Genomic DNA, 12,221 nt, shown 5'->3' on the forward strand with positions numbered 1-12,221 from the left:
GTGAGCTTATAGTAGCAATTTTCTCTAGATCATTCTTTGGCCAAACTGTTTTCCTGCTGCAGAAAATGTTCAGGGGTAGGTGGGCACATGAGAACAAATTTAGTGAGCTCGGTTTTAAGACAAGCTTATCCCACCAACTCTTACTTTTCATGGAACATGGAAATCTGGAAAGATGATTTCATCCTCTCAGTTCTGGCCTGCCCTTGAGGTGCCAATGTGTCCAGTCACCACAGTGTACAGGGCACAATCACCGACTATAACCCTTCCCATCTGGAGGCCTCTGTTCCTTTGAAGAATGGGCAAAAAATTCAGACTCAGCCTTTTTGAGTCTGCACAACTGAGAAGCATGTACTACCTTTAAATTGTTTTAAAATCTGTAGAAACTTGAGACTCACATGTCTAAGCAAACTGGCAGAGGTCTGAAGCCGCAAGTGGAAATGACACCATTAGCGGTACTGATGATGAAAAGGAGATTACAGACACTTTAGCTTTCTCCTCTTAACGCCGTACGAGCATTTGCCAAAAGAATTAAGTGGGTTGAACTTTAAAAATCTAAATCAAATCTTGAAAGTCGAAGTGTATTTCCCAAGCAGTGTGGGGTTCGAAGAGAGGGGGCAAGTCCTTGCAAACTGCCTCTGCGCCTCGTATGCACGCCGCTGGCTTGCATGGCTCACTACCTTTGAAAGTAATGCCTCGTGTTTTACATTCTGATCCTCCCTGGATTTTAAAATTTTCCCCAAGAAAGGCCCACAATCCTCTGAAGTACGAAGGGGTCTCAAGGCGAGGGGGTAAACTTTTTACAAAGGAAAGCCTTGTCGGGACAGGCTGTCAAAGCCGCAGCAAGCTGTTGGGTCGTGTATGTTTCAACTGCACGTGTCGGTTTCAGCTCCACCTTCCCTTTCTCTCCTTGTAGCTACCTCATCCCTGAACTCCCAGCTCCAGCAGCTCCAGCAGCTCCAGCAGCTCCAGCAGCAGCCGCCGCCGCCCGCCCCGCCCGGCAGCCAGCACCCGCAGCCCGCCCCGCAGGCGCCCCCGCAGCCCCAGCAGCCGCCGCCGCCCCAGTCCGCCCCGCAGGCCCAGCAGCCGCCGCCCGCCTCCCAGCCGCTGCCGGCTCCTCCCGCGCAGCCCCCGCAGCCGCCAGCCCACCCCCAGAACCAGAACCAACCGTCTCCCACTCAGCAGAGCGCCAGCCCCCCTCAGAAAGCCAGCCAGTCTCCAGGACACGGCCTCCCGTCGCCGCTCACGCCACCCAATCCTCTGCAGGTAACGCTCCCCGCCGCGCGCAGGGCACAGAGGGCCTGGCCGCCGGGGGGCGCCCTCCCCCGAGGCCCCGCCAAACTTAGCATCATTCACTCCCGCGGCGTCTGATTCAAATTGATCTCTCAGGCGGAGGGAAGAGGGAGCCATAGCAGGCAACTGGGGACGCATGTAAACGAAACAAATAGAAGCCCATTGCCGTTACCCTCCAAAGGATAAATGTTATCTGTTTTCTCCTGTGAGAGGCCAGCGCTGTAAGTGCACTCGTAGCCTGTAATAACTCCACTTTATGATACTTTTTGAAGGCAGCAAAAATAGCATCCAATTAAAATTATTACTAGCAGAGTTTTGTAGCCCCGTGGAGAACCGCTTCTCCTGTCCATGAGGCATGGTGGTTATTTCTCTCTATTATGAATACAGCAGGGTCTTACCTTAAGTACTTGGTGCTCTTTTGTTTCTATTTATCTAAAGACTCTCTGAGGTTAGGAGGGTCAAGAAATGAAAGCTTCGGTTTACGTCCCAGATTCCAACCATGACTCCACGGACTAACAAGTACTCTAAATCCATGCCGAGAACCACAGCAAATATGCATCTTTATAAAAATCATAAAACTTCTGTAGATTTACTTCATTGCTGTGAAGCTGAGGGCATCCAAAATAGATATTTCAAGCTAATCATGAAATGTCATCTTTAATCTACTATCACTGAGGAGCAATGAGGAGGAGCATTCAGGAATATATAGCCTTAAAGTTCGGAAACTCGTCCTTCACTTAGATGCCTTTAAGATAAATTAGCTTCAAAGGATAACTGTGATGATGTCAACCCATCAGATCCAGAAATTAATAGCTCCGTTTTTTATTTACATAATGATGTTTTCGCCCTGTGAGATTTCAGATGGGTTAGTATGTTTGTAGGACAGTCACAAATTTCCACAGGGTGAGCAGCCCACGCACTTATTTCAAATGCTAACTCAGCTCCCTCCTTGATGGTGGGGCACTCGTGGCATCAGTCCTGCCCTCCCCTACCCGATGAGGACCACAGCACTGTTACCCCTGGGTCCTAACCAGCAAAGTACACAGAGTCAAGATACATGGGTCCGCAAACAGAAAGGCAGGTCCCTTAACTTTGTTTCTATGAACTTGGCTTCTCAGGGGTGGCCCAAAATTTTCCTGGAAATGAAAACATTTGGGTGAGATGAGTAATACTGTTTTCTTTGGCACTTGGATCATGGCTATTTTCAATTTGAACAGTTTCCCAAGTTGGGCTTGAAGGTGTGTGGTTTTTTGTTTTTTTTTTTCAATCTTATCATTATGAGACAACATAATACCTTTGACAGAAGACAGATGAACACAGGCTAGAAAAGTCTTCACTGTCCACCTGATATCTGCAGGGAGAGTAGGTATAATCAGATTTACCAAATGCATGATGACAGCAATCCAAATGTTTTCAGCATTTGGAATTCTACTCTTGTTATCCCAAAGAATGGGTTTAATGCTTTTTTAAGAGCAGTTAAATTAGATATGCCTTGGTACCATGTGATTAAACACTTCCTCTATCAGAGTCATCAGAATAGGTGAAATTAGCAAAGAAAAACACTCGTTCTGCTGCCAAGGGTGAGATTACTTCACTCTGTCCCCAGTTACCCTGCATAGTCTAGTATTCCGTACGGTTGAGTGAAAGCTTTGAGTTCTGTGGATATCAGGCTTTTCTGAACACTGTCAACAGCTTATAAATCTCTGTCAGCCTGTGAAACACAAGTACAGACAACCCATTTGAATGGCCGATGACAGGACTTTAGATGAGCTGACCACTCAGCCTCATGGAAATAAATTCTATGAAGAGACTTTCGAAAAGTTCTCCTGATGATTTCCCGTGGAAATCCAGGAGCCTCCTTGTTTTGTTTTTGCAACGAATGAAGACTCAGAGCCATATTTAGTTCTTTATAACCCTGAGAAAATATTCTAATTTTTCACTGCTGGATTTTTAATTTATAAACATAATAAGTCCATTAATGAAGTAATTACCTTCTGTGTATCTAATGGGGGACCACTGAAGGAGTGATTTGATGAAATTTATAGAAATATTACTGGCTAGATAGAGAACTGATTTTGAATAAATCTACCTCAGTAGGGATAAAAGGATTTTTTCTTTTACCTTAGGCATGTGTAAAGGAAATGGAGAATGCCTTGGTTTTGAAATATTGTTTTTCCCTACATTAGCTGAAGGGTTTTTGAGTTGATGGAACATCGAATGTTTGAACTTTTGAGAGAAAAAAAAAAACTATTTAAAAGAAACTGCAAAGATATTTAACTCTCAGAGGTAGTGATCTTTGTGAACTAGAATAAAGTGGTTTTGTCTGAAGTTAGTAAGAGTGAAAATCGACAAACTTCATATATGACAGCTTAAATTCTATTTTGCAATTCTTTATTTTCATGTGGGCTTTGTCTTTTCATGGTCTTCAAACTCTGTCTGAGAGACATTAATTTAGAACATGCAACCTAGATTGTCAGAGGAAGCCAGTAATTCAGAAGGTTTTTTTGTTTAAAAAAATTTTTTGAAGGATGATCATCATTTCTAAAACTGTACAGATGCTATCCTATCTTAAAAAATAATAATAAATGAAAGTGGTTTCATTGTGTAGGTTTATTTGACAAGATCATTTCTCAGGATAAAAAAAAAGAATTATTAGTGCCGGTGGGTAGTAACACCCTAGATTAAATTCTCCAGATAGTCCTGGTCAGGTTTTTCTCTAATATTGCAATATATACAACATAATTTTTTTTCACTCTTTTACTCAGTTCCAGGAAATGGATTGTATTTACAAAACCAGGTTGTTCTTTCAAGACAGATCTAAGTCTGAAGTTTCATCACTTCCAAGAACTAATTTGGATTGCTCAGGGTTATAGGAGGACTGGCGATCCAGCTGGATCCCAGAAGCCTGGCCCCTGGAAACCTGTCTTTAAAATCTTCTAGGAGACCCCAGACCCACCCACGACTTTATTCTCAGGAGGGATGAGGAGAGAAGTTCTAAACAGGGATTATAAGTGCAAAGGTCGTCAGGGGCCAGGCAGTCGCTATAAATAAGTAAAGCGGACTTCGGTATAAAACCCAAAGAGAAATTTTGGAAACAGTGTGTGGGAAAACCAAATGCATCTGTGAATTGAATTGAATTTTTAGGTTCTAGGATGGATATCCATCCATACTCCTTATTTTTGCTCTAAGCCACCTGCCCCAAGCTGCACCAGAATCTAAAACTAGAAATGTAGAGTGTATTGGGTAGAAGCAGATGAGAAACATAAGTGGAAGCAACGTTTTTGGAGAAAAGACATGGGCAGAAAAATTCCTGGGGAGAAAAAAACAATACACAGTTTTAATTTCAATATCTCATATCGATCTGGATAAAGACCCCAAAAGCCTAAGAATGGGGAAATACCTCCCTTCTATGACCTTTAAGATGGTTTTTCTCAAGACTGTTCCTTGGGAGTTTTTAACTTGCCCAAAGGAAATTCCAAACATGGTATAAGAGCCCTAGTATGTTCATTCATGAGTGATCTGGGTGAGCCGGGCACGGTGGGAGCCTAGTCGTGGTACCATGGGAAGAGAGATCTTGAGAATTTCAGGCTTGTTCTCATTCTGACCCTGCTTCTAAGTAACTCACAACTCTGGACAAGTTCTTTGGACTTCATTTTCTTCATCTATTAAACGTCTGGTGTGTATGATCTTTAAGATCCATTTCAGGTCTTCGAGTCTATGATCTAAATGCTGGTTGGCCTCTAGAATTTTATTGACTATTAAAAACCCGACTGTCCTGAAAATTCTCTGAGTATTCTTCAAGGTCAGGTTACTTTCTTTCCCCCCAGCTGGGTGGCAGAGTAGAAAGACAGGGAGGACAAACATAAGTGGGATAATGATAGCCGAAGCAGATTTTATCTTAGCCGGAGAGTCCAAATTAAAGTCAAGTTTTTATCCTCAGTGAGTCACCGCTGTAAACTCTGGTTCCAGATTGCTCTTTCACACCTATGCATTAGAGAAGCTTAAGAAACCAAATGCTGCATTTAACCTTGGCCTTCTGCATACTGTCTTGCATGGCAGGAAGCAGGATAATCTTTTTCCTTTTCTTGTGGTACTGCACATTTTAATAATAAAAAAAAAAAACCGGAGCAGTGGGGAGGTGGTGGGGAGAGATAAGTGGAAGCAGTTAGGGGAGAGAGAGCTGTCCGTGCTTATATGAGGAATGAGGGGCCTGGTCACCTTCTCAGAGGTGAAGCTGCTTGAGAGATAGCGTCAAATTGCTCTCAACCATGTGTGTTTGTGAAGGGAAAGGTCTTGTTACCACTCAGGCATCCAGGAGTAAGACTGCATTCAAATTCCACCTCGGCTATCCAGCGGGCCGGGCCTCCTGACTTCTCATTTGGGATGTTTTCCCGCTGGCAAACTTTCAGTACTACAGTCCAAAGTGTGTGAATGATGGAGAGAGTGATCCATTATCCCTTTTTTGTAATTGAAGTACAGTCAGTTACAATGTGTCAATTTCAGATGTACAGCACAATGTCCCAGTCATGCATATACATACATATATTTGTTATCATATTCTTTTTTATTAAAGGTTATTACAAGATATTGAATATAGTTCCCTGTGCTATACAGAAAAAATCTGTTTTTTTTAAATCTATTTTTATATATAGCGGCTAGCATTTGCAAATCTCAAACTCCCAAATTTATCCCTTTTAAAACTAAGAGCCCAAGCCCTCCGGAAGTGGTTAGACCTACATGATTTCCATTCTTTTTCAAGCAAATGGTCTCCAATCACGGCTCCTTCCTATAGAAAAGTTCCGGGGCCTGCGGCCACCCCCTCTCTCCTCGGCAGTTCATCTTAATCATTTTAATCCGATGTTAGTCAAAGCTCTGTGGGTCTAAGTTTTTTCACCTATAAATGGAGGGAGTAAAATTAAATACTTTCCAGAACTCCTACCCTTCTATTTGGAGTTTTGTGTCACCCACCTAAACTCAGGTGGGTGACTGATACAGGTGCAGGGGTCACCTGCTCATCCTAGGTTCTCCAACTGAGGGCCTGAAAATTAGCCTAACAAAAGACAGACTAACAAGAGACAAACAAACAGAAGTTTAGGACATGCACATCACACATACACGTGGGAGCACCCAGTGATGAGTAACTCAACAGGGTGGTTAGAACTTGGGCTTCTGTAGCGTCTTAACAAAATAACAATACATTTTTAGAGACGTGACAAGACAAAGGAAAGGACTGTGAGCTTTTAGGGGTGGCAAATTGTGGGAAAGTAAATAGATGGGGAAATTAATAGGGGAGAAGCGCCCCTCTGGTGTCATCTCTGGGCTGATAAGGGTCTAGACTTACCTCCAGGAATTAACCACTGTCCTTCCTGGTTGGGGGGAGTGGCGACGCTTTTACAAATTGATGTCCTGCTTTTAGGCAAAATAGGAGGATGGCAGAGAGCTTCTCTTGCATCTGTTGATTCTCAGTTGCCTTCAGCCCAGAAGAATCCTCATGCCAAGGTCGCATGTTGTGGGGTGGCATATTCTGCTGCCTTTGGCAAGCATATTTACATAACCCCTTTGTGACCACTGTAAATTCTAATAGAACTTGGTCTACTCAAGGCTGGATCATTGTGTAGGCTTCTCTTTGCCGGGACCAAGACTAAGATAAGACAAGTGAGGCATTCATTTCAGATGCAGAATTCAAGGTGCACCCCCAAACCCAGTCATCGAGATAGGTACTATTTTAACACAATGATTTTAAAGCATCAAAATGAATGCCAAAAATCTATGATGAATTAAGTATCACCTTATAAAATATAGGCTCAGGAACAGTATTGAGCCATACAGGGGTCTCAAGCAAAAGAAAAAGCCAGCCAACACTGATTTTGTTGATCATGAATTTTTTGCATTCATTTTGATTTTTTAAATCTCACATTAGATGTTAGTCATCTTGATTAGCATGTTTGGGGCACCCCCTTAAATTTTGTGCCTGAGATGAGTGCCTCTCCTGCCTCACCCTATTCCCTCCCCCCACCACCAGCTTGGCTACCAGCTGTGTAAATGATTTACTTAGCAAATATTCTCCAAGGCCAATGGCATTCTGTCCACTGGAAATCTCAGCCCAGTCTTGGATGCCACTTTCTAGTTGAACTTGAAAATCGCACCAGATTTTGCACAGTAGGAAAACAGGTGCATGTTGGCTAACGGATTGGGGCAGAGAGGTGGGGTGGAAACCCATCCTCACTGTGTAATGCACAGGCTTAACAAACCGATCGCTTTTATTGACGTGGAATGTTTTGACAATCAAATAACTTCTTTGGCTGATATTTTTCACTGAACTAATTTATGCTTTTATGAAATTAAGTACATTTGGTGAAAATGATAGTAGTATCTCTATGTAGAGAACCTTCTCCCAGAGCAACCCAGGGCCTGAGGACCTTTTAAAAACTGGAATTGTCCACAAGGAGTAAGGCTTCCTCTTGGGCTAAAGAACCCCAGAAACTTCACTATTATGGATGGGAAAACCCATCCAAGCCCAGAGAGTTCTCATGAAGATTAAATATAACATACTAATGAAAATGCTTTGTATGCTATAAATTTGTTAAGCACCTGTTGATTATAGTACAGGTATGAGAGAGTATGAATTTATTTCTGTTTAAATGACCATCCAGTAAATTGAGGGCTTCATTCATGATTCACTCATTCAGCAAGAGGTCAGGGGGGGAAATGGGAGTCCCTTTACTCAACCATATTCAGTGCTGAATAAAATAAACAAAACATCTTTCGCTACATTCTCTGGAAGGGACAATTTTTCCTTTCATGAAAGAAAGAAAATCTCCTTACCCAAAAAAAAAAAAAAAACAAAAACAACCCTCAGTTCAACATTACTGACATTTCAAAGAATTTATTACAAGCATTTGAGATCCAGGAGGAACAACAAAGTTTATATTGCTTTGAGAGTGGCAGGGGGAAAAATTAGTTTACTGAGAATATACTTATATACTGGGGTGCTTCTTTGTCATTGTCTAGATTTACTATTCCCGGGTACTGCTCTGTAGATTAGTCAAATCCTGCAGAGAGGGGTTTAACAAAGCCGATGGTTCGTTCACATCACTGACTCTGGAAGCTCATGTCATCTAGCAATAAATGCGGAGGGACCCACACTCAAAGAGGGGTGGGAAGGGGTGGGAAGATTCCTGCAATGTGGCAAGTAGTATCTTCTCAAGGAGACAGCCCCGCTCTGATCATGACCGCAGGCCAGCTCTGTGGCCAGTCTGCAGGGAGTCCAGCAGTGAGCCTGGAGCCACACAAACAGCCCAGTCCATCCCCGTCTGTTGGATGTGGCTATAAGCTAATCCCAAAGTCGAGTTCAGGATGCTTCTGAAACAGTTTTGCCCCCATATGCATACATGCAGGTTTTAGTGGCGATCTGAGCTGCCCCAAGTGTGCTAGCTGGCATTTCGCTCTGAATAAGCAAGCCACAGGCAGGACTTCTGTTAACTTAAGACAATACTTTTGTGCTTTCATGATCAAGTGTTATTCTTCATGGTTTTGCCTCAGTTCATTTCCCATAGGTTTGGGGTCAGTTTTTCATAGGCTTTTCAATTGATTTCCAATGTTTGCAAGTGAGTATTCTCCAAGTCATAAAGAAAGCACATTCATCATTATCTGCATTTGTTAAGCACCTATGGTGTGCACTATGGCCGTAAGGAAGGTTTGCTCTCCCGTCTTCTGAATGAGGAATTTGCTGTGATCAGGAGATTCCCTCATACCCCGACAACCTCCAACTCTATGTTTTAAGAGGAGTTGGATTCCAAACAGGTCAAGTCAGTCTAAAATCTGTAACACCTCTAGAGTACCAGGCTGTCAAAACTCCGTATCTGGGAGGCATTCTCATAGTTCGAAGGCTCTTATCCTGGCTCTTTTTCTGTTTCCTGGTTTAAGAAGCAAACCAAGAAAAAGACCCTCCGAGGCACTGTTTTTTTCCTTCTCTTTCAACTTCCACTGTTAAGAACTAAATTGGGCATTCTGGCTTCAAACGCCAACTCTGGTGCCCTATCGGTGCAGAGACAAAACAGAGAAAGGCGCCCTGTTGAGAGTACCAGTTCCAGACCCCCATCTTTCATGCGTAAGGGGAACCCCCATGGCAAAGGTTCAGATGCCCGCTCGGAATAGCCATCAATGGGGAAGAGCAATTCCGTGTCCTCAGCCACTTGGCGGGGATGCTTGCAAGGCCACAGAGGGACTCAGTGGTGGAGGGAGCGCCCTGCATTTGTATGTGACAGCTCTCTTCTGGGAACTTGTGGCTCTGCGTCTGAAGGCCCAGTTGGGCTCCAATCAATGCAGCCTTTCCAGCCCAATACATTTTGTCTGACCTGTCATTTGTCAGGGAGCCACCTGGTGCCACCACTTCGTTTTCTTCACCAGAAGATATTTAAGTAACACAAAAAAGAAACCAAGTTAGGGGTCTCCTTCTTTTTCCCAGCTGGATGCCATCCCTTCCCAGAGGCTGGCCACTCTTTCCAGAGCTGAACTCTTTGTCCTGGCTTTGGGAGGTTAGGAATGTGGCATTTAAAGCAATGTTGAAGGGTTCAGTGTGGATATGATATCAGAGAAGCCCACTCACTTCCCCCAAGGAAAGCTCTCCTAAGTCTGGCTGGCTTGGGAACTTTATAAATAAATAAATATATATATTTATATTTATAATAGTATTTTAAATCAGAGGGAAAATAATCTTGTCCTCTTGTCTACGGTTCTAAAAGGTGACATTCCTTAAAATAGTTACCACCTCCAGTATTCTGCACCCCATGGAGGGAATTTAAACAATTTAGAGCTAAAACGAAATGGTCATTTTAGTCTTTTCATTGTGGGATTTCCATCTTTTAAACGAGATCTCACTACAATCACATAACGATTTCTCTCCTTGCAGATGAGAACAGAGGTAGAGGCACTCTTGGCAGAAAGACTCTCCCTTTCCTCTCTCGGTCTTTCTCCCTGATCTCAATCTTGATCTGATCCTGGCCCAAGAACCAGTAGCTCTGAGGTTGGGATTGAGGATTTGGCCACACCTTCTTTTCTTTACTTAGGAAATATCCTAGTTTTGTGGAAACTGTTTCTACTTCAAGCACAAAGAGATGAGAGTGATCTGCGACCACTGACTACATTAGCACTGAGACTGCCGACAGGCTCTGTGTGAGAAGTCAGAGGGTCTCATCTCAATTTTTAGGCTGGAGATCGCCTAGCTACACGATGAGGTACAAAGGCCACACCTACCTCCTTTCTCACCGCCATCTTTCATGCGGTCATGAAAGCGCATTTGAGACTGTCTGCCTCAGTCGCCGGGGGAGGGCGGCTTCTCTTGCATCATCATTTCAATACATGTTTTCAAGAGCAAAAGCCAAGCTACAGGCAAAACATGTAGCAAAATTCATTCAGACACTGAGTCAGAATGTAGTTCCATTCATTGATTTATTTATTTTTATCAAAGTATATTTGATTTACAATATTATGTTAATTCTGATGTACAGCATAGTGATCCAGTTTTATATATGTATATATATATTCCTTTTGTAGTTCTTTTTATTCGTTATTTTAATTGAAGTATAGCTGATTTACAATGTGTTAATTTCTGGTGTGCAGCACAGTGATTCAGTTACATATATATATGGGTGTAATTGAATATATATATATATTCTAAACTGAACTGAATAATATATATAATATATTTTATATGTATAAAATATATATAACTGAATAATATATATATATTTCTTTTATAGTTCTCTTTAGCTGATGAAAGATCCTATAGTGCAGCTTGTGAAAATGCTTGACCCTTTTAATCAGCGGTGTGGGAGCTGTGTACACCATGACATTCAAATTAAGCGTCTTCACTCCAGTCTCTTTTGTTTTCCAAAATGGCCATTCCTGTGAGCATGGAGAATTTGCTTTATGGGAACTGGGAGCCATGCCTTCATTGTGAAGCAATGTTTTCTTCATAAACAGCAAGAAACATCTTCAAAAACATCCCCCCCCTTTGAAGTTCTTGCCTGTCATTTTGTCTTTCCGGTGAGTGGGCATGAAAACCCAGTAACCCAGGCACCTCCTTGACACAAGCCCAGTGTCTGCCTATGCCGGCTTGGACAGCAGGTCCTGCTAATTAAACAGTTTTGGGGGAGAATAAAATCTCATTAATACTTTTATCTTCAAAGCACAGAGACCTAACTGAACTTGTACAAATATCAGCCACTAGCCTTAGGATACATAAGTGAATACATGGGTTGACCTAAAAGAAAACAAATTGGGGAAGTATACCAGTAACCCCTGCCAAGGCAAATCCAACACGTGGCTGGCTTGTGCTTGCCTTAAGGAGTTAGACTATATGTGTGTATGTAGACTTGAAGTCTTCGTAGGTACATGTAGGTGCATAGCATATTTGTGTGTATACAGATGAATGTTTATTTGCTACCTCCATATGCACATATACATTTAAAATCTTTTCCAGAAACATTCTGTCAAGGGTCCACTTACGGGGTTATCCATTTAGCCCCGGCAAGTCAGTGGAGGGTGAGCACAGGGGGAGAAGTGACATTGTCTGGGCCTTTCCTTTCTTCCTTTTCCTGCCTGGGACGTTTGGAGAGAATGACTAAGCAGGGCTGGAGACTGTGAATTTGCTTAAGTGCGAATGGCTGATGGCTGAGTGCAGCACCGGCCCTCCCCAAAGGTGATTGACTGGGGCTGCGGGTCTTCAAACTTGATGCCTGGATTTGACTCGGAAAGTCTGCCAAGTCTTTTACTCGGAAATTTATCTTAATTAGATCTGAAAGACCTGCCACAGCAGAATAGTCACACCGATTAAAATGAAAAACAGGAGAAATTACTGATCAAATTAATCATAATGTCGGGTTACAGCTGTAGGTCTGATGTAATTTGCCACTCCAGTGAGTTACATC

The 12,221-nt window shown here is 42.7% G+C and overlaps 1 protein-coding gene across 1 annotated transcript in view; it reads left to right on the forward strand.

Moving 5' to 3' along the window:
- POU6F2 (POU class 6 homeobox 2) overlaps window positions 1-12,221 on the forward strand; it is a 326,831-nt gene that overhangs the window by 228,356 nt on the left and 86,254 nt on the right. Inside the window, 1 exon segment of the mRNA XM_074367687.1 lies at window positions 914-1,263. Within this exon segment, the coding sequence (XP_074223788.1) occupies window positions 914-1,263 (350 nt within the window).

The sequence above is a fragment of the Camelus bactrianus genome, chromosome 7 (assembly GCF_048773025.1).
Source record: "Camelus bactrianus isolate YW-2024 breed Bactrian camel chromosome 7, ASM4877302v1, whole genome shotgun sequence".
Classification (NCBI taxonomy): Eukaryota; Metazoa; Chordata; class Mammalia; order Artiodactyla; family Camelidae; genus Camelus; species Camelus bactrianus.